This window comes from Daucus carota, chromosome 7, assembly GCF_001625215.2.
Source record: "Daucus carota subsp. sativus chromosome 7, DH1 v3.0, whole genome shotgun sequence".
Lineage (NCBI taxonomy): Eukaryota > Viridiplantae > Streptophyta > Magnoliopsida > Apiales > Apiaceae > Daucus > Daucus carota.
Genome location: NC_030387.2, coordinates 12966213 through 12992337, shown reverse-complemented (window position 1 = coordinate 12992337; position 26125 = coordinate 12966213). Strand labels below are relative to the sequence as shown.

The following is a 26125-nucleotide window of genomic DNA, read 5'->3' as shown; positions in this document are numbered from 1 at the left end:
TAGAGAAAACATAAAAGTACTAAAAAAATATTGAGATTTTGATATACTATGTCATGTTCATAATAAAATGAAACCATAAATCGAAGTCGATTCGAATCGATGACATTTATTGAACTTGAGGTTATTAGTGATAATGTGGATCATGAAGAAAATTCTGTTGGTGAATTTAGATAAAATTGGCCAAGAAAAAGGAAGACTTAATTGAGGCAATTATAAAGAAAAACTATATGGACTAGTAGTCCTCTCACACATGAAGTTGTGAAAGTAGTGCGCCCTACGAATCATTATCTCTTAAAAAATATAGAAATATTTAAAACTGCAGTTCACACACCTAAAGGTGTCAAGTCAGTGGGATATGAATGATTATTTGTGTGAAAACCAAATGAAGTTTCAGAGTTTCTGAATGTAAAGCTCAAATAATTGTACGATGACCTTATATTGGTTATGAAGAGAAATAGTATTTTGTGCTGGATATGATTGTTCAATTGCTAAATAACCTCAGAATACGTGAAAATTCAATTTAAGTTTTATTTGACCCACTTGACAATAATTATCCTAGAAGGATCTTAACTGCCAGAAGCAGTATAACAAACAAGAACATTACCCTTTCAAATAAAAAGAGATTCAGACCAGCAGTCCAACACAAAATTATTTCACAAAATACATGTTATCGTTGTATATCAAATTATAGGTGACAACTTATAAAGTCTTTAGCCAGAGTAGATGGAAACTAGAATGTGTTTCTAGTTGACATTGAAATGAGTTGCACCTCATAATTAAAATAGATTTATGTTATTTTATGTGATGAAATGTTTCCTGGTGTATATATTGAAAGGAGAATTACTTCTGAATGAATGATATATTGCTATATTTGAATCCCAGAAGGATTATAAATACACGATAGTACACAATTACTTTTATGAATAGTTGAAAGAAAATCTCGGTCATGAAGTAACGTACTTAAGTAAACTAAAACATGTTTTATTAACTATACATGTCTTGAGTTAAACATGTCTTATTCAAACATGTGTTAACTCTCAGGTTACATAAATATAATTTTATTCGATTTGCACTAACCTATCTCATAAGGGTGTTTAGTTAATTTTGCAGGAGCGAAGTGCTTATTTCGATTATGACAAGGAGGGATCTGAAATTGAATATTTATAGAGAGTAAATTGGAGATTTTCTTTTGTTATGAAATAAATTATTGCATGCAGCATCACGTGTAAGGAAGGATACGTTAAAGGTGACATGACGAAACATATAGACTTGAAGTTCTTCTCTACTCGTGAAGTTTGACAAAAGAGATAAATCATTGTCAGATTCGTTTATGTGGGATCCAGCAGATTTGTTCATAAATGCACTTCCCACCACTATTTTCGAGAAAGCGATACACAGGATTGAGATGCGCATACTTCGACATATTTGCTAATTTTTATAGTCATATTCTGATGAGGGGGAGACATAAATGAAATATTTTTTATTTTGTACAACTCATGTACTCTTTTTCCTTCATTAGGGTTTTTCTCAGTGAGTTTTTCCTAGTAAGGTTTTAACGAGGTATGATGTTGATACAAGTCATCCAAGGGGGAGTGTTATGAATATGTGGATGACTTTTAGTGTATCTCAAGACTTTTGACCTTTTGTTCACTCTGAATAATGTATATGACTTTTAACTTTTCACATTACTTGTAACTTACATTTGATGGTCTATATAAAGCCATTTGTATGAGTTTGTAAGATGCTTGAGATGAACAATAAAATGCTTTCTCATTCTTTCTCTCTTGTCTAGATCTCTAGCTCTCTCAACTTTGTCTCCACATATATTATTATATAACATAAAGAATTTTTTTGTTGAACGAGAGTTTGAGTTCGGCGATAAAAAATAAAAAAAAATTGAGTTCGGTTCGACTCGGCTCATTTACATCACAAATCCCACAAAGACTTTCTCGATTAAATAACCGGCTCTCGTGTTATAAAAATTCCCGATTTAACCGATTAATCCCCTGCTATGTTGCTGACCGATTCAATTTTTGGAATCTGGTTGATCCTTATAACTTTTTGTTAGTCGAAATATATATAATAATTTATTAAATTTTTTTTTTTTTGAAGAAATAATTTATTAAAATTAGAATACCATATCATTTAAATATGAAAAGTTATATAATTTATGATATTGTAAAGATATATTTATTAAGAAATAATCAATATAAAAATAAGTAATTATTAAATAATATTTTAATATTAAAATAAATCTGATTTTCACTCTGATTAATCCCTTCGATTAATCCCAATTTTCGATTAATCCTAAGTAGATCATGGATTAATGCTTTCTGGTTAATGCAACACTGACCAGGTCGGGTAATAGTTACCCAGGTCCGACCCGAATTGATACAATGAGAAACTAGTACTGGAAACACTCACTCAAAAGCTGAAGCTTGAAAATTGGGGATTTTGAGAAGTCAATTGAAATGGGTGAAGTTTTACTTGAACTTGAACAGGTCCTTCGTTCCAAGAAGGTACAGTTACTTACATACGTCTTTACGCATATTTACTCTGCCCTTTAAATCAAGCTGGATTATTTTTTTAATATATGATACTAATCTTATGGTCTACATGTCTATGATCATCTATATATGTTGGGATCTTTTTATTTATAGATAAAAATGATTTCTTTAACATGTTTTGTAGGATTTGAGGAATTTTAAAAATTGGGTAGTTTGCAGTTCTCGTTATGATTGTGTATTTTACCTTGTTTTTGTCCATTGGTAATGATACTATTAAAATTGATTATAGGTTTCCACAAAAATGTTAAATTTAACTTCTTTTCTTCAAATTAACTACTGTGTTAAGAATGTTCTGATACTGCGGTTTACATGCTTAAAATAGGTTAGGTTTTTCAAAATTTTAAATTTGAAGATATAATACGAATGTAAAATGAATTCTTTCTGGAATGATAAGAGTTCTTTTTTCTTCTCTTACACGTTATATATTTTCTTGTGTGACATTGTTGGGTGGTGAAGTTAACAAGTGAAGAAGCGAATGTGCTCATGGCATGCAAGACTGATGCTATTAGAGGTTTTACTATTGGTGCAGGCGCTTCTGGTGGTGTTGTTTGGTTAGGTACTCGTTTGCTTTTCCAAATTCTAAAACACTGTTTCCATTCGATAATCCACTGTCTTTCATCATTAAACATTTTATATGGTTCCATTGTTGATGTTGATTCATATTATGGATGCATTCTAGAAGAATATGAGATAGTATTTAAAAACAAAAGATGGGACCGATGCTACGTATAACTTCACTGAGTCCCTTTCTATCTCTAAGCTAAATTCTTTTCTCTCACTCATTTTTTTTAGCTAAAATATCTTTAAGATTGTAGATTTGTGATATGAACACGCGTATGTAATTGATGCCATTATAATCATAAAGCTGCTGTATTTACATGGTAGAGGACTTCATATTCTGACAGGGTCCCTCTACATCTATGTACATCAAGCATCCCCTTTTGCTCTATTTTTGGATCATAGCTTTACTTAAAATCAGAGAAAAAATAATCTAGCTTTGGTCGGATGCTGTTGATAAATATATGTGATAAGTAGAATTTTCTATAAAATTTACATTAGCTAATTAATATATCAGAATTGAAGGAGTAAGGACTGACGAGCATATCTACCTCGTAGCTTCACTTATAATTAAAGAAATAACAAGCTAGCTTTGGTCAGATGCTGTTTTTATAGAAATTTACTAAGTAGAATTTCCTATAAAATTTACATCAGCTAATCTATAAGCCAAATAGAAGTAGTAAGGATTGATGAACACAGAAAAAATATACTGCCTAACATTGAATCTTAGGTTTCATTTAGAACATTGACAGTCCAAATAATGGCAACACAAGTAGATTTTTGCTTTCATGACTTTAAACTGTATGCAAAATAGTTTCTGCATCACACAAATAAATTGAAAAGAGGATTATATGCTGATATGTGACGCAGTTCATATTTTAGTATCCCTTCCGTAAATGCCAGCTAACTCCTTTGAAATTGTAATGACTGAGAAAACCTATTATTACTCCCCGCCACTAACTCCAGGGAAAAGCTTAAATAGCACATAAATTGAAGGGCAAATAGCATTTGAAGGAGAGATTTATAAGAGAAAAGGACTATAATAGAACTAATTTAGAGATTAGTAACTAAAACAACACTATTAATATTTAGCAAAAAAATATAACACTATATATATTAATTGCGTTGTGTAACTAGGCTTGTTTGCCTGAATGGTTTGGAGGCCAACACTTTTCTTAATTCTTAAGTAGGCCATGTGCCAATGCAGAAGCTTTCCAGGGAAAGTAAAATCATTAATCGTGGAAGGGTAACACATGAAGCTTATGCGTTATACTGCTAAAGCGAATATTATAATTGTGACAGCAGCATAAGTCTATCAAGAAGGCTAGCAAACTGGCGTTTAAATGCATGTACGGGTAACACATACGATATATGTGTTATATATGTGCTGTACAGGGCCAAAGTATAAAACGTGCTACTTTGGGCATTTGGATCCTAAATTTTGACATAAAAAGTCCGATACCCGATTAAAAAATGATTTCTCCACCTTAAAAACCCGGTCTTAAAAAAAATATAATGTACTCTTAACAGCTAAGAACATGTCCAATGGTGTGGTGGGTGCTAAAAGCAATGTTATTCCTTTAATAAAACTAATAGCACCCGAGGAAAAAACACCCGTCCAATGCAGGGCTAAACATCGATGCAAAATAGCAAAATACTATACTTGGAGCTAAATGTAGAACTGAGGATAGATGTTCCTATAATTGCCACATAATCATGCAACTGGAGAAACGAAGGGGATTAAATTATTAACGTGATGGTGAAAACATAATTGTGTGGTTGAAATAAGCTCAATTAAGATCTGTTCGGTGTCAGTTTAATTATGCATTGGACTACAAGTTCTATTTTTACATGAAAGATGACTTTCTGATTTCATAATATAACAATAGCCAATAGCTATATGTATATTAGCACCAGTATTGGACATGCACTAATCTTCCCCAGTAAATCTATATTGAATATACTATTTCCCAGATCTCCTAATCAGTCATGCGAGTCGGTGACTGTAACATATTTCTCTTTTGGCATATTGTTTTTATAGTCCCATTTGTGAAGTTTATTTTTAAAGTCTAATTTAATAGTATGTAAAATCTACTGATAAAATTGTCCCTGCAGCCACAAGAAGGCTTGGTCATATACTTCGCACAAACATTGTAGGAGGTAAGAAATCAAAATTTAACACTTTGTATTCTGATTAAATTTGTGATCCTTTAAGATGCTGTTATGTGCTTCTTAGTAATATAATTGCACGCTATATGAACTGTGTATCATATATACATCTCTCTCTCGCTCTCCCCCTCCTTCCCTCCCTCCCTCTGTGTGTGTGTGTTGTAGACTTTTCTAGGCACATGTTATGCTATTGAAGTGAATTTTTGTATGAAACTTTTTTTTTATTTGTTTGTAGAAGAATATTTTAATTTATTCTTTTCTTGTGCATTTAGGTTACAGAATAGCATAGTCCTTCTGTCAAGTTTATCAATAGAACAAGCTTGTGTATAGTGAATAGTCAACTAGCACAGCTTCATGTAGCAGGACACAAAATCCTGATCCAGTGTCAGAATTAATTTGCACCTGGCTAAAAGTCGAGCCGCAAGCTTGTGTCAGAAGTAATAGTGAACGAGTCATATGCTACTTGCTGGAGTTCGGAACTTTTTAACAATCGGTTTATTTGGAAATTCCCTCAGTAGATCGCTAACATGAAAACTTTCATCTGTACACATAAATTATGCATAAAACTCAAATTGGAAACCTCTTGAAGTGTGCAATATTTAAATCAATTCCAAACATCTCATTTTGGGTTTTTAGCTATAGCTAAATGTTTACTACCATCATCTCGAGCAGGAAACATGAAAAACCAGTTGCTTACCTTCTACACATAACTACATTTCTGTTTATGTGAAGAGTTCTCAGTCTATTAAATGGATTTGTTAAATGGGTTTTGTAGCGTAAAGAGAGAACCGGAACCCCTTGTGTCAAATATACTAAAATTACAGGCCAATATTATACTCCTTGTGTCAAATATACTAAAATAACTTGAATATAAATTCAATCTCTTTTGTGTTGTTATCTGAAAAATAATTATATTGAAGAAAGAAGGGAGAGACGAATGAGTGCTGTGTAAATGGAACTCTTTACTCTTTGTTTATTTTATTTGAAGAATGTAACTTTTACGAATGTAATCTTTAGAGACTCTGATCTACAGGTCTGTGAAAGAATGTCACCAATTTGAGTTGATGATTGTGGCCTTGGGTGTGCTTTTCTGGTGGATTCGAATTGTGCTCATCTTTTTTCTTGTAGTACATTGTGGTAGCCTTAGCTTATTACTATCTTTTGAAAGTCTAAAGTGTCGTTTGAACTTAAGTAATTCATTAGTTATAATATAAATAGTTTCTGCCAGTTGGTTAGGACACTGATTGTAGGAATAATAATGGCCGAATGTAGCAGTCAAATATCTCAAAAATAGGTGGATTCACTAGAAGCATTGATGTTCGATTTCTATTAATTGCTCTTGCTCTGAGATTCTATATGCTGGAGTGGAGACTAATATTTGAACATATTACATACTTATTATTGGAGAGGGTCGTATGACAACCTTTCTTGCATCTTGTAAAAGATCGGGCCTTCAAATTACAGCATATTGTCTAGGTTCGGACTTTGGACAGTTAAGTTTGGGTTCTGATGTCCCAAATAATAGTCTAACAACCTTTTTGTGAAGGCACAGTCTTACTACTTTATTATTGATTATTGTTGCATAATATATACCATATTATTGCAAATGTTTGGATCCTGGATTTTTTGCCTAAGCAGTTGTATGCATGCTTAATTTGACTTTGCTTATTCATAGGAATTGCTATATTCTCTGGACTGTATAATTTTGGGAAAGCACTTGATTCATGCGTAGACCATATCCTAAACCAGAAGGGAAGTCGAATGCAACAAGAGTTAGCAAATATGTATGTTTTATACCTTGTTCAATGTCCTTCAATAAGATGCATACTTAAAAATGTTCATTTGCCTGAATTGATTATAATGTGCTGTAGAATTTGCATATTTTCTTTGCATTTTAAGGGTGATATGTATGTAAGCATCATGTAATAAGTGAGACTGTGAGAGACCTATATGACAGCCCATACTTGACGTTATCACTTTGGGAATCTGTGACAGAACTTAGTACCCAGCCCGTATATCTGTGGAACTTTGTAAGCAGTAAACAGTAACTGTAGTTCCGATGAAATGATTTAGTATATGTGCATTAAAATATCAGTAATCAGGCAAGACTTAATTTTAAGGTTGGTGCTACTTTTTAATTTCTTTTTATCCCTTTCTACTACTTTATACTTAGCTCTACCAAAATTCCTTTTAAATTCCATTTCTAACTAAAATTGCAATACAAAAAGATGTTTACTAATCACTTGTTACGAAACACTTTCTTTGGAAGTTTGACCCCCAGTTCTCTAAACTATGTATCTGCCGGTGTGGTATTTTATGTATATATATATTTAATTCATTTTTCACTGTGACAGAATGGTGAGGAAGTATCAGGATGATCAGCCAATGATGCAGCGTATCTCTAAGCATTTTTACCCTGAGAATGTTTTTGATGATTCAAGCGTAGACCAGCCAAAGTTAAGATGGCGTTATCGGAACTTTTTTGTTGAGGAAGGTCCTCAGTCCGAGTATAAATGGGATGATTCGTATAATGAGAAAACTGATTTGAAGCCTGAGAAAAATGATGTGAAATCGGAGCCCACCTATGTATGTGCATCTTTCCTAAATATTACTTCAGTAACAACTCAGTTATAAAGAAATATTGTTAGATTGAAATATAAACATGAAATACAGTTATGAAAGTGATGCCACTTTCTGCCATTGCTGGAGCAATTCTTGTTGCATCTCCTATGTTTTCAAACAATCTTTTCATCCGTGTATACAAAAGCAATGGCAAGGAATGATTAACTAATGTTTTGATGCAAAATTTCCATCATTCTTCCTCTTTTAGAATGTACAACGTAGAAAATTAGCTGGAGATGAAAACATTGTTAAATAATGTATTTGTGCATCTAATTTAGCATATTATATAATTTGATTCCTTGGTGCAATAAACATTTTAACAAAAATCATTGATTGTGCAGGTGAACAGTGAAGTTGAAGCAACATTAGACCCTTTCGATACTGTTTTTGGGATCCCGCGTACAGTTGACGAGGTAAATCACCAAGCCTCCACCGTGGTGCCTAACAGACATAGTCGGAGTCATAAAAGATCCAAACGCAGGCAACGGATTCTCAAAAGGGAAGCTTCCTTGAATGCGCAACACGCTTTAGCGAATTTGAATATTTAGTATTGCCTATTATTCTAAAACAAACCGTTTCTAGACGCGGTGGTAGATATTGCAATCAAGCACCATTGAAATTTGGTGATACTGATGCAATCTTGTTGCATAACAACCGTATGAAAAGCTTCGTGTAAAGGCTTCCCCTAGAAATTTCCTATGAGATGCACCTGTGAACCCTCTTAAGATATTGAAATCCAATGGCACCATTTTATTTGTTGTTAGCAGGGTTCATTGTTGGTTTATACAAAACTAACACCACTAACCTTCAATTTTAGTAGAAAAATTATGCAATAAATATCATGTATTTTCAATATGTTTTTTGTGCACAGCTTTAGATCACACCATCTGATGTTGATGCTGAAGGAATGGTTGACAACAGTGATGCTTCTGTCAATCAAAAAAGAATATATACCCATGTCTATATTTAGACAAATTTTAATATTCCTTAAATATTCTTTCCGTCTTAGTAGTTGTTTATATCGCTAATTAAAATTCTTCAGGATATTATTTCATGGAGAGGCTTGCTGCTGAGAATAAAGGTTTGAACCCCATGCACACATACATGCACAAGGTCTGTATTTAGGTAACCTATTTGGTTTCCTGTACAGCATCTTGACCAAGAAGGAGAATCAGATTCCATGCATTAAACTATATGATTCCTTTCCATATCCATCCTAGTCTTTTTAACATTCTTGTAATAACCTCATTATTATTCTGTTCCATTTTTGTTGTCTCTCCTCCTATACATACCAGAGCCATGAGGGTTCTTCCGCTCTCAACCAAACGCAACGTCACGTTCCTCAACGATCACAATTCTCCGATGGATCAGCCTGGCTCCAGGAAGCTTCGTCGCCTCCCTCACGTCTTTGGGAAAGTCCTGCAACTCCCCTTCCGTTCTGATGCTGATGTCCTCATCGAAGACACAGATGATGCAATCAGATTTATTGCGGAAATAGAGGACTTTGATTTATCTGGAGCCCAGAATAACGTGAGGGCGCATGCAGTGGAGATTCATCCGGGTGTGACGAAGATTGTGATCAGGAACGGAGAAATGGGAGAATTGCTGGTAAATGAACTCATGGTTGATGTTTGGAGGTACAGGCTCCCCCCTGTGGCCTTGCCGGAATTAGTGACAGCGGTGTTTGTTAACGGAGAACTTATCGTGACAGTGCCCAAGAGCGAGGAGTTGGGGGTATTGAGGAACGGGAACAATGGGGCTGTTCCGAGGATCATTGTTGTACAGTAATTATTTGTGCAGAACATTTTTGCTGTGTTCTTGAGTTAAAATTATGAAATAAATTCAAGGATATGGAAATAAATAAAGGGCAGTTTCTCCCATGCTGCGATTGTTTTTTGTTAGGGAGGAAAATATTAGCCCGATTAATTTGTTCGAAATCGTCTCCTCAGACCTCAGTCCTCACGTTTGAAGAGATTGAGATTTGAGATATGAAATGAAACTCATCTCTTTCCAGAATACTGTGTTGGAATTTCAACACAGCTTCAACTCATGTCTGTATTGTGTAATTATCAAGAGGACGAATAAAGAAATTAACAAGATTAAGAAATATTAGAAAATTTTGTTTATCTCACGGATAATTAATTAAACTGATCTTACAGAGTTGTAAAACCACATTGTTGGACTCCAGCCCTTAACTATTGTTGATTAAATTGAAAGTACATGTGTTAATCTGCCTAGGATGAGAAGAAAAATTTCTTTATTTATCAATACAAGGATTCAATTCAAGATAAAATAAGTGTCTAAAAACACCCGGTTAACAAATTGTATGAGATTTTTAGATTGTGTCCGAGAATAAAATCGTGTAGGTTCAGAGTCAAGGCTCACTTAACAAATTATATGTGTTATTAGAGTTACAGTTGTATTTTAATACCAGAATGGATCTTGAAATAGGCAGATGGATGAGTTATGCAACCTTCCTTATGGGGTGTTTCATTATAGATTAGGCCATAATCATTATAAACAATTTTTCGATCTTTCTGCATTTCAAAAAAAAAAAATCATTTCAATAAAATTTTAATCATTTCGTTCTTTCCATTTGTGTTTCATAGCGACCATACTTGAATATATAATCCTTTGAGATTGAGAGTTAAGATATGCAGATAAAATCTTCAAATATTGGTATAAATTTGGAGAATGATGGTTAGAGTGAACAATACATATGATGTGAGTACTAGACTATCAGGTGGGGTTTTGTTAAGGCTCCATGTAACATACTTCCTCTGCTAAGTTTTGCAATAATACTCCCCTGAATCAATAAATGTATGATTGCAGAAACGCAACCTGGATTCGCCAAGATCAATATTACATCGAAAAAGAGAACACTACAGAACAAATATGATAGGCATGGAAGTGAACCAAAACTTATACTACCTTTGTCTCCACAAGAAACAGCCAGCAGAATACTTCATCAAAGCATATAGCTCCTAACTTGTCTTCTTCAGCCAGCAGACCAGCCGATAAGGCATCGAGTTGTGCATTTTGTGCTTCCCTTAAATTAATACAGAATTTGGACTTGGTAGCACCACATACATGCCTTGTTTAAATCTTTTATGCAGGCTTCTAAAAATAAACATTTATAAGAAAAATTGCACAACACAAACTCAGGCTATACAGCAATGCCAGAGGCACCCTATAACTGATATCTTGGTTTACTAGGAGTGATTTTACGAGAAACCTCTAATACCTGTCAGATGCGTTTTGATTATATACACTAATACAAACAGTTTTGTCTCACTGCTGTCATCACATAAAGGATCCTGACCAAAAAATGTTTCACAGATAACCTGATCTTCTTTCTCAACGTCCAACTGTAACAATGTTAAAAAAAGCTTCTCTTCTGTAAAATCTTTAATAGAGAATTATTCTCCTGGGATTAGTCAGAACTTGGTTCTGAATATAACCATATCTAAACCTTAAAATAATTTCATGGACTTTCTTTTCATCATTTATTGGTTTATATAAGGACTTTGTTCTTAAAAATTTTAAATTTATTGAATTATTTTTTCACATGAAATGAGCTAAAATTTGGTTAATGGGATAAGTTAAGGATGAAATTTTTAATAAAATGCAAGCAAATAGCTATGCAACCCCAGGATTATAATCCTTGTACACAAACATAGGCTTCACTTTACAGTTATAAGAAATATCATGGAATATATGGTGTATTAAAAGTTTACACACGCGCACACAAGTTCATAACGGATTCAAATTAGTACTTGGCATAAGTAAAAATGATGAATAGCAAGTTGATATTATATACATATGCCTTTAGATAAAAGAAGTTTTATATGGAGACCTGGACCAAAAGGGATCCTAAGGCTGTTGCAAATATTAAGATATATTATCCTTCAAGCAAACAATCAAAATGACACTTAAAATCTATATTCAATGTTCTTCTATACTTGCATTTATCAGTAAACCTTTTCAGGAAATCTTGATGATTAATGCTCTTCTATACTCGCATTTGGGAAGAAAAACCTTAAGAATAACATTTTAGAATATACACGACTGAGATCCTATTCCAGATAAGGTTGCTTACAAAAAGATAAAGCCAGCGACAAGATGTATAAAATGATAAACATTACATGTAATATTCTGGCCAATTATAATACCTTTGATGCCCTGGACTTTGAGGGAGAGACTGATATCTGGAATCAGGAGCACAATATTAGTGTTAATATCGCTAGTGATTCCCTTGCAACTCCTCGTGCAGAACAATTAACTGTTCTGCAACCTGCTTCAATTGCAGTAGTGCATGTCAGAAACGATAGCATTAGTAAAGCTCAAAATAAATGCAGAATGAAATCATGAGAGAGCAATGAATTCTTTTTATTACGGCAGCAAATTCATGTCAAAGCACTCTTGTAGCTTGTGAATGCAATTAAAAATTTCTGGTAGCTTCTTCAAGTATTAACTTGTTTAAAAATTTAGATAAAAAAACAGAAATTTATATGGCATATACGCCTATTTCACAAAAGACTCATTCTGCCAAGACTGTCCTTGTCATTGTCATAATTGAATCTAGCTAGAATATGATATCAAGTATGAGGACATTGTTAAGTTATAGGAGCACATACTCTTCTTGTATAGCTAATAACAAGAAAAATTGGGACACTTTCGGTGATATCATATTCTAGCTAGATTCAATAAAATGGGATGAAAGTAGTGGGCGAGGTTAATTTTTATAAAATAAAAGTTTATCTTTTTTATAAAAGTTTTTAATGTAAAGAATTGAGAGGACATCCAAGTTTTGGCTCTTATTCAGAGAATGGATTCCAATTACACAAGGATTTAAGCTTCCGTAGTAAAAGCTCAAATCCTTATCGAAGAAAGAATTTACACTACAAAAAAGTTCAAGCTTTTGCCTCAAAAGCTCAAACCCTTATGCAAAGAAAGACTTCGAATTATGTAAGGGATTCGAGTTTCGGCAATAAAAGCAGAATGAAAAACGGACACATTTTGCACATAATAGAAATAAAACCATACCTCTTCAATGCTTCCATCTTCAATCTCTGTGTTGAAAGTCAGTAACAAGCTCTCATGTAACAAACCATCTAAATCTTCAACCGATAGTGGTGCTTTCGATCACAAACCAACCCAACAAAAAATGGTGACTTTTGTAATGATTCAATATCAAAACAAAAACCATAATATGAAATATGAAACTAGCCTATTTTAAACATCGAGTGGAAGAACAAACTCGTAGAGATGTTGTAAACTAAATTGCATAATAAATTTAAATTGCATATTTTTCAGAAAAGAGATTCACAGTAATCTAAGGACAATTGCATAGTTGTTTGCATGGATGTGGTATTGTTTTATTCCTTCCTTTATCCCTATAATAACAATTTAAACTAGAACTCTAATCCACCGAATCCTGAAGAAATGACATTCTCCTTTTACTCATTCTTTCTACTGTCTTCATCAATAGAATTTCTACTGGATTGTGTTCTTTCACCATTTCCATCTAAATCCTTTCCCTCTCCGTATTTTTTTCCCATAAATTTTCATTTCATTCCTCCCTGTTTTCATTTCTCTCCAACTGAACACAACCTAAGGAATTTACTTTTTTCCTAAGAAAGGGCTAGTTGCACAACTTGGTGCTCAATTTTCTTCCATGTCAGTGCTATTATCTCATTGTTTTCATCAGCAATACCGAATTACTGTCAAGAACCACTAACTGACATGCATGTACAATCAAACTTATCATGTGAATAGTATGCAAGAAAAATACCAAAAAATTAAAGGAATTTGCAATGAAAATCAATAATACCTTTGGATATTGAAAACCAAGATTCGATATCATAAGCGAGTAGGTGGGATTTGTCAAGAGAATCAGTGCCTCCCCATTTGTTCTCCACTGCCATCTGCAGGGCATTCCATTTGCACAATATGTTCCATATTCCCTGTCTCAATGCAAACACCTTTTGCTGGTGGGAAGGTGGTGGCAACACGGCACCCTCACCATTTCTGCCCACAGCTTCCATCTTCTTTTGTAACATGGAAAGACGATCGTTGAGGGTGGCGCCAAAAGGTGGAGAGCAGGGGAGAAATTCCCAAAAATGGTCCTCTTATATCTTACTAATTCTATCCTTTAATTAAAATTGCAAAATACTTTGCTCTTTATTATAATTATATATACTATTCTAATAGCTTCGTTAAAAATTATTGTCTAAATTAGACTTCTAATAAATTTCATAAAATTTGTGTAAGACATTTTATTTCGATGATATTAATTATATTTTAAAAATAATACGTTATTATTATTTCAAATTGATATAAGTAAAAAGTATTATTTTAACGAACATGAGAAGATTGACTAAGATCATATAAAATCTCGAAACTCTAATATTTATTTCACGTTTATTGTCAAATAACTTTCCACATCATATTTTATCTTTTATCTTTTTGATATTTATTTCACGTTTAAGTCTTGGACATGATCTTTACCATATCAAGATATAACTAGGTTTTTTTTTACCTCTCCTTAGAAACATGTGATTATTTTTTCGATGTCACATTATTTTTTGAACAAATTTTGTATCAAGTTTTATACTTATAGTTATTCAATAGATAAAGGGACTTTGGCTATAAAAATATTGTAAATAGTAAAACATAAAATCGAGTGATAAAATAAATTTGTAGGTTATGTGTACTAAAACAATCTAGTAATTGTGCAACAAAAACGAATATAAAAGACTAGTTCTAGTTCGTAGGTGTACTAAAAAAAATTCAATTAACAGAAAGAAATACAAAAGGCTAGTGAATCAAGACATCCCATGTTTGTATGGAATGATCTTAAGAACAGAATTTAGTGACTTTGTTATAGTAGGATGCGTCATCTATAAACGCCCGCCCAAAACAGGGTTGTGAGAGTTGTTCGATCCTACTGCAACAAGGCTGTTCAATGGTATTGTTGGTTCCGAAATAAAAACTGATCAGCTCAGCAACACAGTTGTCTACTATTGCTAAAGCCATCTCACACTTGCCAGGATCATTAAAGTCTCCTGAGCGAGGTCGCGGTGCTGGTGAAGAATGATGAAGTGGTGGAGGTGGAGAATGCTGACGCCGTGGCGAATGATGACGCGATGGCGGATGATGATGCCCTCTCCGACCCCCAGACTGGACATCCTCTCGGTCTTGGCGGCGGTTCTCTGGAGGGCTTGCTTCTTTCAAACTGCGACTACAGTCTGCACTCACCATCATGCAAACCAACAGCAAAGAAATAATTGTGGTCTTCATCTTTTGGTCTGTTAAATTTTGTGAACCGGAAGATAATATATATATGTCAACTTATATGTTGGATTTAGGATAGAATTCATAATTAGAATATCGTGAGTTTGATTCCTAATAGAAATAACAGTATAATGCTTACAGGCTACACGTTATACATAGGTAGATTAGGACAGTGATGAGTTATAATCAGATTCTTAATAGAATCTTAAGTTTTTTTTTACCAGGTTTAATTATAAGTACCTAATTCACTTCTATTTCAGGAACTAGTTTACTGTTCTTGAACCAAACTAATTTAAGAAGAATCCAGCCCTGATTATTTGCAAATTTCAAGTTATTCAGTGTCACAATATTTGATCCATACCCCACTAGCCATCCCTAAACCCTCAACAGGATATCTCACCTAGAAGAGATTTCCAGAAGCTCAACTCGCAACCTTCAACTATTTTGAAAAGGAATTTGCAAGGATTCAGACTAGCATATTTACCGCCCACTTGGTAGTCAGAAGTTCAAGCATTAGTCCGCGCATGTCTATGTGAGTATCTAACTTCTAATTATTGCTCCGTGCCCAATAAGAAAACACTTTGAAAGGAGGAAAACGACGATTTCAGAAATGAATACAAAGACAGGCTGTATATTATAAAATTATGGATCTAACAAGTTTAAAACCAAACCAAATCAGCCCATCAAGTAATTAAGTTTCAGACATTTTTCAAATTTATAAACCCTTACAAGGGAATAAAACATCTAAAATCCTTAAAGAAACTTTATCCAGGTAACAAAAGCCTAATACACATTACAGGGTCTGTATAACTAGGTGAAACAAACACCAGAAAAATATCACTTACGATAAAACTAATTTTGTTCAGCTGCACCTGCTGGACCAACAAGCACCCCTTGCGCAGATCCTTCCTTCTTGCTGCCATCATCTTTCACTTCATCTCCCTTTTTGATCCTGATCTTGTATTTAGCCTCGAAGTCAGCCAATTCCTTCTTTTTCTTTTCCAAGGCCTCATTAAGCCGAGCTATCACCATCTCAAGGCCCTCTTTATTGTGTTGCACGGCTGGCAAGACTTCTTTAATGGTTCTCTCAACCAGTACACCACCAATCATGCGGTAACACCGACGAGACTGATCTAAAGGTTTAATGGCATTGATTACCAATGAATGCTCACTAACCTCCATCTCTAGTTCTGTAATCTTTGAGTAAACTTGGTTGATGTCAGCCCTCATGTTGCCATATATGGTGGCAACTGCTTGCTCATTGACAGGTTCTTCAGCTTTACCAGCCATGTAACTGATTCAATGAAGACAGGATATTCACATTCTACTATATGATGATTTTTACAACTTAAAAAGATTTAATTCAAATAATACATATGCTAAGAATTCATTGTGTAACAATTATGATGACCAATGACAACAGAAGAATATTGCATTTTTATTCAAGTTAAACATTCACATTCTGATGGCTCGCAGTATTAGATAAACTATAGAAAAGCCTCAGGACAAAGTCTCAGTTATCCTATGCAATTTATATGAATTGTTATAGTTTCCTTCCTATATTGCATACTTCACAGTACAGACATATATAATTCATTTTCTGAAGTTGCTTCCCGCACAACAGATATTTTTGCACTAAATATATAACATGTGTATCAAGAGACTATACAAACAGATAAACAGGTTTCGATCTCTATAGTGCGCATTGCGCCGCAACTCCAGAATATGCCATTTAAAAAAAGAAAAAAATCCAATACAACATGCATATACAGCTTTCTATTGTGTCGAGGATTCAAAACATAAATTACTAGACAAACCCGGATGTCAGTGTCAAAAATGGAAACCTCCTTTAAGAAAGCAAATGATTCTTTAAACCTGAAAAGCACCCGCAGATAACTAAATACTGCAACAGTTTATGTGCCAACTCAGAGTTTATCTTTCTGTTATAAACGCATTCCCTATATGTTAGAAAAAAGTGACTGGGACTCCAATGACGTCGAATGGGTATTTGCGAAGTTAGGACAAGCACGAATGTACGGAACATAGCGCTTTTTGAGTAATACTACTAAATAGAAAAACTGACTCCAGTAGCCTATAACTTAATAACACAGTAAACAAATAACAGAGAACCATAGTTAATCAGGAAACAGATTGCAGGCAACAGAAAGGATATAGAATTTCACAAAACCACCAAGATTATGATGCACAACGAATCACTGCCTTCCAGAAGTACGATACTTTCATTCTAGATCAGTGGCGGAGGCACGTTGTGCCCTCCGGGGTCACGTGTCCCCACAAGAATTAAAAATATAAAATTATGTAGATTTCATGTATATAATATTAAAAACATACAATTATAGCTCTTGTACCTTCTAATTCCAAGATTTGATATCATAATTTTATTTTTGTTAATATTTTCTTTCTTGTATTTTTTTCCTGCAAAAATTGAAAGATAAAATGAGGGCTTCTCATAAGGTTCATTTGTTCGTTACGGTTAAAAAAAAATTAGTGTGCCCCCTCCACCGCTAAGTTCTGGCTCTCCCACTGTTCTAGATTATACATATTCTTATACCCACATACCCATTAACAAGGGCAGAGGGGAAACCTCAACAACAAATGCATCCGGCAGATACCGAAACAAAGGGAAGGGAGCTTAAGGAGAACTACAATAAATCTGAAAAAAAACGTGAAAGACCCGAAAGAAGGCCATAGTTCCCCAATTTCTACAAATGGTATATACGGCCATCCTGTCTGTTTCAATAACAACCAACGCCGTAGTCCAATATCTTAACACCATTGTGGAATAGTAACAATTAATAACTCAGTTTCAAGCTAAAGATCTTCTTCTTGCAACAAGTCTATATTCTTACAACCAATTAAAACAGATCAAAAAAGGGGGGGAAACAAGAACTCAAGATTGTCTTGGTTCTTGTATTGAACATATATGAATTATCGTATACCCGGATCAAGAAGCTAGCTTTCTTACTTAGAAATTGAATCAGGGTTATGTATAGCAATAGCAACCTCACAAACATATACATACAGAAACACTCAAACACCATTGAATCAACTTTATAAATACACATATAGAGTAACAACAATAGAAAAATAAAGAATACCTTTGTGGGTTTGCAGAAAAATACGCGCTTTCAGAAGTGTTCGAACGGAGGAATGAAGAACAGCTTTGAAAATAAACCCCCCACCCCACACAGAACGATTAATAGGAGTGAAAACTTTAATAAATTAATAGAATTAAATATTAATAATAAAATTTCATAAATATTTAATCAAATTTATTTTATTAAAAATTTGGAAATCGGATATTTTTTGTATATCATTCAACAAAATTATAATTTATGTGAATTATAATATCACTCAATATTCAATTTATTTTATTAATTTATAATTTCATAACAAAAAATAATTTAATTACGATAGTTTCTTGTTTTAATTATATTGTAAATATATGTTAACTTTTTTTTTTGAAGTAAATATATGTTAACTTAAAGTTTAAGTTATGATTATAGTTTTGTGTTAATAAACTTATATTATAATTTAACTTCAAATGTAATTTTAGTTCGAAATATTATCGTGAGATTTTAATAGCGATATTCTTTATATTGTACTCGTGTAATTAATTTTATTCTGATGTATTATTAGGTTAATAGGGATATTTTTTTTCTGACAGCTGATGAACAAAGTAAAGATATTGATATTTGAGCATATAAAAGTATGATTAATTGTTCTATCTTACTGCCTCTTGACCTGATATTATGTATAGTGTTTGTGTTTATGCTAGATTTTTAACCAAACTAAAATATCCTCTTTACAAGCTGTTAAAGAATATTCAAATATTTAAGTGGAACTATTACTTTGTTTATTCTATCCTATCATTTTTGATCTTGTTGGGTTTAGTGATGCAGATTATTCAGGTTGTCACATTCATAGAAAAAGTACAAGTGATATTTGTGCATTTTGGGACAAAACTTAATTTCTTGGTTAAGCAAGAAGTAAACTTCTATTGTTCTATCTACGATTTATGGGGAATATTTGACCGCTGGTAGTTGTTGCTCTCAAATTTACAGGCTTATTAGCAAGCTAACAGTACGAACAAAGTGTTATTCAGATAAAGATTAACATGCTATTTTCAAGGAGATTAAATGGGAAAATATTTCGTAAGGACTCTAATATATTTATATGCAATATATAATTAGTAGAACTCATCTTTCGACAAAAGAGTTTTCTGAAATTAATTTTTCTAAATTATAGGAGTTGTATTTTAAATTGGTCTTATCTTTTAAAGACTCCTACTTTCACTAAACTGATTGAGTTTAAACGTTTTTACTGAATTGTTTTAACGACGTCTATATTCTTTTACTCGGTAAACATGTAGTGCTCAAACGTTCAAAATGCAAGCAAATTAAATGCAAGATTGGTTAATCAAGAATGTTTGAAATTTGTTGGAATTTGATTGTTGGTGTGCTATGTATATAGTCGAGTGTGTGCTTTCTTTTTCAAGACAGACAAGATTACTTACCAAGGTTTCGGAAATACAACACACACATCTTTGCAAAATTTGTGATCGACATTGTATTCCTCACATACATTGTCTTGTTCAAGGTGAACAAGTGTGTTGTGTTTGTTGCTGTGTATCTAACTTGTGAAACAAGGGAACATGGAACCAGTTAGCTAGAGAAGAGTATACTTGAGATAATGTAAGTGTTGGAGAGCTTTTGTTTCAAGGTTCAGAGGTTTCAACATGCTGATTATTACTATTTTGCATTGCTTATTGATTATTAACTCGCTGATGGAATAGCTTGAATCTTAACAGCAAGCTGTCTCGGCGGTTTTTAATATTCGATAACTTATAAAAATCACGTATATTAACCATAACACCTATTCACCCCTGTAGCTATTTCAGTATGAGATGGACAGACTCCTTATTAATTTCCAGAAAATCATTCATTTTCAGAAACGTCGGTATTAATTTGTTATTTCTAGATAAATTTACTCGGGCAAAACTTCATGGAAGGCAGTTCCGTTAGACAATGTCGCAATCCATCATGATCCATGAAACAACAAATAATCTAATAAACATCCCAAGTGTTTTAAAAATATGACCTTGTTTAAGAAAGACGGGCATTATAATTGTAAAACAAACTCTTTTCCATTTTACAGTAAAAAAGAAGAATGCCTTCAACGTCAGCAATCAGTTTAGGGCTCAAAGGTCATGGTCTCCGCCTCTCGCCTGACTGATTCAAATAGCACAGATGAGAGATATCGCTCCCCAAAACTTGGGAAAATAACCTGCAAAAGTATTGATGGTTTGTCACTTAAACAAAGCAAATTAAAAATCTGACTGATAGAACAAGCAAGCAAGGACACTGTTCAGCATAGGAACAATAATGTTAATTCTCAAATTAGATGATTATTTACATATGTAGTCTCACTGGATAGACTGATTATATCATAACTCTTTAAAGACCAGTCAACAAGAACAGGCATCTGTGACAGCTAACTTTGGACATTTGGCGTACATTTCTCCAAGTAACTAATTTTAGATTAGCAAAGAGTTTTCTTATTAAGATTCTGAAGGACTATTATGCACAGACCGGCAAATGTTTTCTTTGCATGGTGTACATGCTTTCTTTTGCACTTGGGGAGGGGCGAGGAATATTGACACATTAAGAACCTTCTAACATAAGGAAAAACCTTCGATCTAACATTGGATCATATATAAATAAGTGCAACCATTTATGCATACCATGACAGTATCCTCCATGAGATAAAAAAAAAAAAAAAACCCGCCTGGTGTAGTCCCATAAACATACATGGCATGACCCATATTAGTTAAACAGCTTCTACATATGATATATTTGAACTTACAACAATTAGTTTTCCTGCACTTTCTGGTCGCTTTGCAATTTTAACGGCTGCTGCAGCTGCAGCACCTGATGATATTCCCACCTGGAAAAGCATTTAAATAAAATGTCCTTGTTAACTGGGCAAGAATTGTCAAAAATTTATTTTAGCACAACAAAATTATTTAAGACTGCCTAACACTGCTCAGCGGGATTATATAAATAGTTGTAAGTGGTGATACTTACAAGCAATCCTTCTTTCACAGCAAGAAGCTTTGCAGTTTCTATGGCCTCATCACTTGAGATCTGGAAAAGAAAAGATCATTGTATGTCAATATGAATAGAACATTCCTGTAGAAACCATCTAATAAATCAACATCATTGTATATCAATATGAATCGAACAATCCTGTTGAAAATATCTAAAAATCAACACCAATTTATTAAGAATGCCTATAACTGTATTCTAGATGTACAAATGAAAGATAATCTTAATCCTTTCTTTCTTACAGAACCCCAAGTCCCCAACACATAATGATTTGGCCATTCAACTGAAGTAACTTGATTTAATGTGTTCAGAAAATACAATCTTTTGCTCTTACTTGAATAACTTCATCAATCAGATCAACATCCAGAACACCGGGAACGAATCCAGCACCAATTCCTTGGATCTTATGTGGACCTTAAGCATCAGAAAAATATATTGTTTTGATTAAAACAAGCAAAATTAAAAAAATTGGAGAACAGAAATGAGTCCATACTCCATAATAACGAGTATACTATAGCAGTTTTTAGCTTCATTGTATCTGGTGTAAACATAAATTGTTAAATTTTTTTATATAGCAGACTACAGCATCAAAACATAGGAATTGGAACCATCTGATCTATAAGAAGATTACTTGTTAGGCATCTATACTGCTTTCTTTGGGATTTTGTGAGAATTTAGATTTACATATAACAAAGTATTACAATATCCACATAATAAGCAATTCCAGTCGAGAACTAGTAGATATATCAGTTTCATGAGCTAAAAACGTTTTTCTATAGGCAACATATATATTCTTTCATTTAACTTATACAAAATTTGTAGACTAACATAGTTCTTCTGACAAAGGTACACTACATGTTAACCTAAACAAATAAGAGTAGTCTACCTTGAGCGAGAATTCATTATTTGTTGATACGTGAAATTTATTATTAAGTTTGTACTAGTGTGTTGTGACAATAACTTGTGTTACTACCATGAAAGGGACTAAATTAGTTGAACTACCATAATATCTTATACTACCAAGTCTACATAATACAATTTAGGGCAGACTACCAGGACATCAAATTTACGCCTTGTTTGTTTCGCAACATTGTAGCTACTGAGGTAATCAGCACTTCACATTGTATATTTCCTAGGTAAATGAAATCTATATGTTTGGTCCAATACTATCATTATGTTACTAGAAACTATATAGTTAATCTTGGTAGGTTTTATTATTTTATACTTGGAAAGACTATATATTGTGGTAATCATGGGTAAAGTTTCTAAAAATTATATACAAGTGCACAGGCTGATCACTTCTAGACTCTAGTTTACTTGTACTTTTGCTTTTCCAGCATATCAAAAAGCTACTTATTCCAGGCATATTACGGCACATGCAATTAAACAGAACCTGACTATAAGGAAATCTCTAGTCAAACAAACATGGACAAGACACATATTTCACAATGATGGTCAATGTGCTAAAGATTACTTACCAGGTTTTCCTCCAGAAAGAATGGGACTCTCAACAGGTTCTACGCCATATAGCTGAGACCAAAGATATAAGATATTTTAAAAATCGAAAGTTCCATTAACTTAACACTAAAGTCAAGTTATCATAGATGTAAAATTTTGCATGTTATTTCCATAAAAAAGATTGGCAAGGACACCTTAATATCGGGGTTCTGCTCTTTAAGAAACTTTCCAGCGCCGGTTATTGTTCCTCCCGTGCCAATTCCAGATACAAAGGCATCAATTTTCCCACCAGTGCCTTTCCAGATTTCTGGTCCAGTGGTTTCATAATGAATCTGCATTTAATATGAAAAAATGGATCAAATAACTATCTTCCACTTCAGAGTCAATTAAATAGGTAGAATGTCAAACCTTCGGGTTTGCAGGGTTTTCAAACTGCTGGAGAATGTAAGCATTAGGCGTTTTGGCCGAAATCTCTTCAGCCTTTTGAACAGCACCTTTCATTCCCTTAGCAGGATCGGTCAAGACTAACTCAGCACCAAAACCACGGAGAATAATTCTTCTCTCAAGACTCATTGAAGCGGGCATAGTGATTATAAGCTTGTACCCCTTAGCTGCTGCCATGAAGGCTAATCCTATCCCAGTATTTCCACTAGTAGGTTCGATGAGGACACTCTATACAAAGAAAATAAAGATGGTGAACAAAATACAATAGGTATTTTGGTATGTCAATTGTCAAGTAAGAAGTTCATTAAGGACAATAAAAATAAAATGCATAAAGATAAACAAGCAGATCCATATTATGCTATATCTTAAACTAAACTACATGATAGAAACTGCGATAACAGTTACTATTGCAATCATCCAAACGTGAGGCTATTAAATTAAATAACATTAGTCGTGTTGTAGAAAAATTCATTGTGCTGAAAAACTCTTTGCTGGACTGTTTAGGTCAGCCTCTTACGAGGACCAATATATATCAAAGAGATACAAAATTCTCCATGGAATTCTACAAATGTAAAAGCATATCTACATACCAAAATTCATAACAAGGACCAATCTATGCCTTTACTAAACAACTAACCTCTCCTGGTGTAATAAGACCCTTCTCCTCGGCATCTTTAATCATGCTATAACCAATCCTGCAAACCAAGAACATGGAAAAATTACCCTAAAACTCCCAACTCATAAACCATAAAGCTCTTAATAGTTAATACTAACCATTTTAAGGCTACAAACTCTACGGTATCAGTAAATAAAAATAGATGATCCACACATTTCAAAAACAAGATTATCATACAATGTGAACATAGAAAAATATTTTACAATTCACAAGTACAAGAATCATTAAAAAATCCATATAGTATTGGCTAATTATAAAGTCTGTTGGCTAACATGGTTGTATTCAAACACAAGAACATATGTGAATGCTCACCAGCAATTATATATATAATCATGAAGATATATGAAGTAGTACCTACCTGTCTTTAACACTAGAGCAAGGCTCCATCATCTCTAATTTAGCAGCAACACGACCAACACAACCCTCAACAATATTGTTGAGATATACTAATGGGGTTTTGCCAATTAACTGTTTCACAAAAAACCCATATCCTAAATTTAATCAGAACAACACCAAACAACATATAATATACAAAGACAAACACACGAAGATTATGATCAGAGAGAGAGAGGGAGAAGGAGAGGGGGGGAGAGAGACCTCAGTAACATCCTTAGCAATCCCAATCTTTTCCAAATCCATGTTTCTACTGCAAATCACAAGAAGAAAATCGATAAAGATGAAGGTGAGAAATTGGATTGTATCATAAACCTTAAAAACCTCTTTTAACTCTTTTAAGGATGATTATTACTACAGAACATCCACACACCTGCGACCAGCGACCTGACCTTATCAATAAACAAACAGTGCAATCTGTGAATACACCCGTGTGTCAGTAATAATATATACCCATTTGATATAAGTAAGAGAAAGAAAAGATTTGATTGAGTACTTGTGAATAAATTAATTACAAAATCTTTTCCTTGAAATGACTTGATGGTCCGAGTAAATTAAAATATCGTGAACCTGACTGTATATTCCGCCAGATACAAATATGCCCACGGCTGCTTTTTTTTCTTTTTTATTGCAAGAATATACTTACAGCAGCTGCGATAACGTGAAGTTGCCGGCTTCTTTATAGGAAAATCGATCTTTTTACGGGGTAGATATGTAGTCGAATACTTTTCCAGTTTTTAATGTACTAAGTTTAATCATTTGACACACTTTCAAATATATTAATGGTAACATAAAAAAGTTCAATTAATTTATTTGTAAAATGAAATTTGAGTTATTAGGAAAATAATATAATAATAATTTTAAACATATAAGCAAAATATATGTTAGATAGAAAATATATTTTATATTATAAAATAGAAAAGTACAATTCAAAAGGTGAATTAAAAATTCGGAAACCTACACCATATGACCATATCACAATGGTGAATGTTAGAATGTGTGAATGTCGTTATTTTTATAAAATTCCCCGCAAGAAACTTTGTACATACGTCATTGGGTATACTCCTTCCATCCCAAATTATATGAGCTAGTTGACTTTGGGCACGTAACTTAAGGTGTATTGACCGTCTAATTCTGAAATTTATTTTTTTATTTTTTTTTATAAACGAAAATTTTATATTTAAATTTTTATTTGCAAAAATAAAATTTAGAAAATAAGTAATGTGGCTATTCGGTCAATGAATCTTAAAATGCGTGTTCGAAGTCAACAAACTTATTTAGAGAGGTGTATTGGATTGGGATTTTAAAGCATTTTTTTGCATTCATGAAATTCGAGGGTATTCGATTGGGATTGTTTGAAATCCATTAAAATCTTGAGGTATTCAATTGGGATTTTAAACTATGCTACAAAATCTAGTGGTATTCAATTGAGATTTTAAATTATGCTTTAAAATCCGATGGTATTCAATTGGGATTGTTTAAAATCCATTAAAATCTGATGGTATTCAAATACTGATGGATTTTTTTTCATTTCATAAAATGATGGATTTTGTGGCATTCTTCAGTATATTTTAAGTTTTTTGAAATCCCACCAAATTCAATGGGATTTTGAAGCATTGTACCTAAATCCTATCAACTCTGCGACATTTCATGAAGAATCCGCAAAAAATCAGAATCCCATACAATCCATTAAAATCCATAGATGCATTAAAATCCCAATCGAATACACCCCCGTTAATTTGGGATGGAAGGAGCAGCTTGGTGTTAAATCCAATGCTATTTATGGAATCGGGTGCGATTTTTCTCTGCACCAT

General features: G+C 33.3%; 5 protein-coding genes across 5 annotated transcripts; 2 read left to right on the top strand and 3 right to left on the bottom strand.

Annotated features, from left to right (window-relative positions):
• The first annotated feature begins 2359 nt into the window (after positions 1–2359).
• On the top strand, positions 2360–8679 carry LOC108195344 (uncharacterized). Its single transcript, XM_017362306.2, has 6 exons — positions 2360–2519; positions 3024–3123; positions 5241–5285; positions 6970–7078; positions 7649–7880; positions 8258–8679. Exons 1-6 carry the CDS (start codon positions 2472–2474, stop codon positions 8462–8464), a joined length of 741 nt encoding a protein of 246 aa, XP_017217795.1. The 5' UTR covers positions 2360–2471; the 3' UTR covers positions 8465–8679.
• A 536-nt stretch (positions 8680–9215) lies between these two features.
• Positions 9216–9704, top strand: LOC108194616 (uncharacterized). The gene has a single exon (XM_017361572.1). The coding sequence runs from the start codon at positions 9216–9218 to the stop codon at positions 9702–9704; it is 489 nt and encodes a 162-aa protein (XP_017217061.1).
• Positions 9705–10667: 963 nt separating this feature from the next.
• Positions 10668–13997, bottom strand: LOC108194615 (uncharacterized). The gene is made up of 3 exons (XM_017361571.2): positions 13750–13997; positions 12963–13054; positions 10668–12210 (listed from the first exon to the last, which is right to left on the bottom strand). The coding sequence occupies exons 1-3, from the start codon at positions 13976–13978 to the stop codon at positions 12160–12162; spliced, it is 372 nt and encodes a 123-aa protein (XP_017217060.1). The 5' UTR covers positions 13979–13997; the 3' UTR covers positions 10668–12159.
• Positions 13998–15823: 1826 nt separating this feature from the next.
• Positions 15824–18425, bottom strand: LOC108194077 (prefoldin subunit 2). Its single transcript, XM_017360978.2, has 2 exons — positions 18332–18425; positions 15824–16506 (listed from the first exon to the last, which is right to left on the bottom strand). Exon 2 carries the CDS (start codon positions 16500–16502, stop codon positions 16065–16067), a length of 438 nt encoding a protein of 145 aa, XP_017216467.1. The 5' UTR covers positions 16503–16506; positions 18332–18425; the 3' UTR covers positions 15824–16064.
• A 1809-nt stretch (positions 18426–20234) lies between these two features.
• Positions 20235–24824, bottom strand: LOC108193138 (cysteine synthase). The gene is made up of 11 exons (XM_017359660.2): positions 24685–24824; positions 24516–24564; positions 24277–24386; positions 23880–23937; positions 23207–23470; positions 22993–23130; positions 22819–22870; positions 21675–21754; positions 21320–21379; positions 21099–21179; positions 20235–20519 (listed from the first exon to the last, which is right to left on the bottom strand). Exons 2-11 carry the CDS (start codon positions 24555–24557, stop codon positions 20427–20429), a joined length of 978 nt encoding a protein of 325 aa, XP_017215149.1. The 5' UTR covers positions 24558–24564; positions 24685–24824; the 3' UTR covers positions 20235–20426.
• Between the last annotated feature and the right edge of the window lie 1301 nt (positions 24825–26125).

What these genes read in the sequence shown, in the direction of transcription:
- LOC108195344 (XM_017362306.2), top strand. Translation starts at nt 2,472, where the DNA reads ATGGGTGAAGTTTTACTTGAACTTGAACAGGTCCTTCGTTCCAAGAAG. An exon ending in TGGTGGTGTTGTTTGGTTAG is followed by an intron (nt 3,124 to 5,240) that starts GTACTCGTTTGC and finishes TTGTCCCTGCAG; the next exon opens with CCACAAGAAGGCTTGGTCAT. An exon ending in TCGCACAAACATTGTAGGAG is followed by an intron (nt 5,286 to 6,969) that starts GTAAGAAATCAA and finishes GCTTATTCATAG; the next exon opens with GAATTGCTATATTCTCTGGA.
- LOC108194616 (XM_017361572.1), top strand. Translation starts at nt 9,216, where the DNA reads ATGAGGGTTCTTCCGCTCTCAACCAAACGCAACGTCACGTTCCTCAAC.
- LOC108194615 (XM_017361571.2), bottom strand. Translation starts at nt 13,978, where the DNA reads ATGTTACAAAAGAAGATGGAAGCTGTGGGCAGAAATGGTGAGGGTGCC. An exon ending in TTGGTTTTCAATATCCAAAG is followed by an intron (nt 13,055 to 13,749) that starts GTATTATTGATT and finishes TGTGATCGAAAG; the next exon opens with CACCACTATCGGTTGAAGAT. An exon ending in AAGATGGAAGCATTGAAGAG is followed by an intron (nt 12,211 to 12,962) that starts GTATGGTTTTAT and finishes CAATTGAAGCAG; the next exon opens with GTTGCAGAACAGTTAATTGT.
- LOC108194077 (XM_017360978.2), bottom strand. Translation starts at nt 16,502, where the DNA reads ATGGCTGGTAAAGCTGAAGAACCTGTCAATGAGCAAGCAGTTGCCACC.
- LOC108193138 (XM_017359660.2), bottom strand. Translation starts at nt 24,557, where the DNA reads ATGGATTTGGAAAAGATTGGGATTGCTAAGGATGTTACTGAG. An exon ending in AAAACCCTGCAAACCCGAAG is followed by an intron (nt 23,131 to 23,206) that starts GTTTGACATTCT and finishes TATTAAATGCAG; the next exon opens with ATTCATTATGAAACCACTGG. An exon ending in TGATTGATGAAGTTATTCAA is followed by an intron (nt 21,380 to 21,674) that starts GTAAGAGCAAAA and finishes TTTCTTTTCCAG; the next exon opens with ATCTCAAGTGATGAGGCCAT.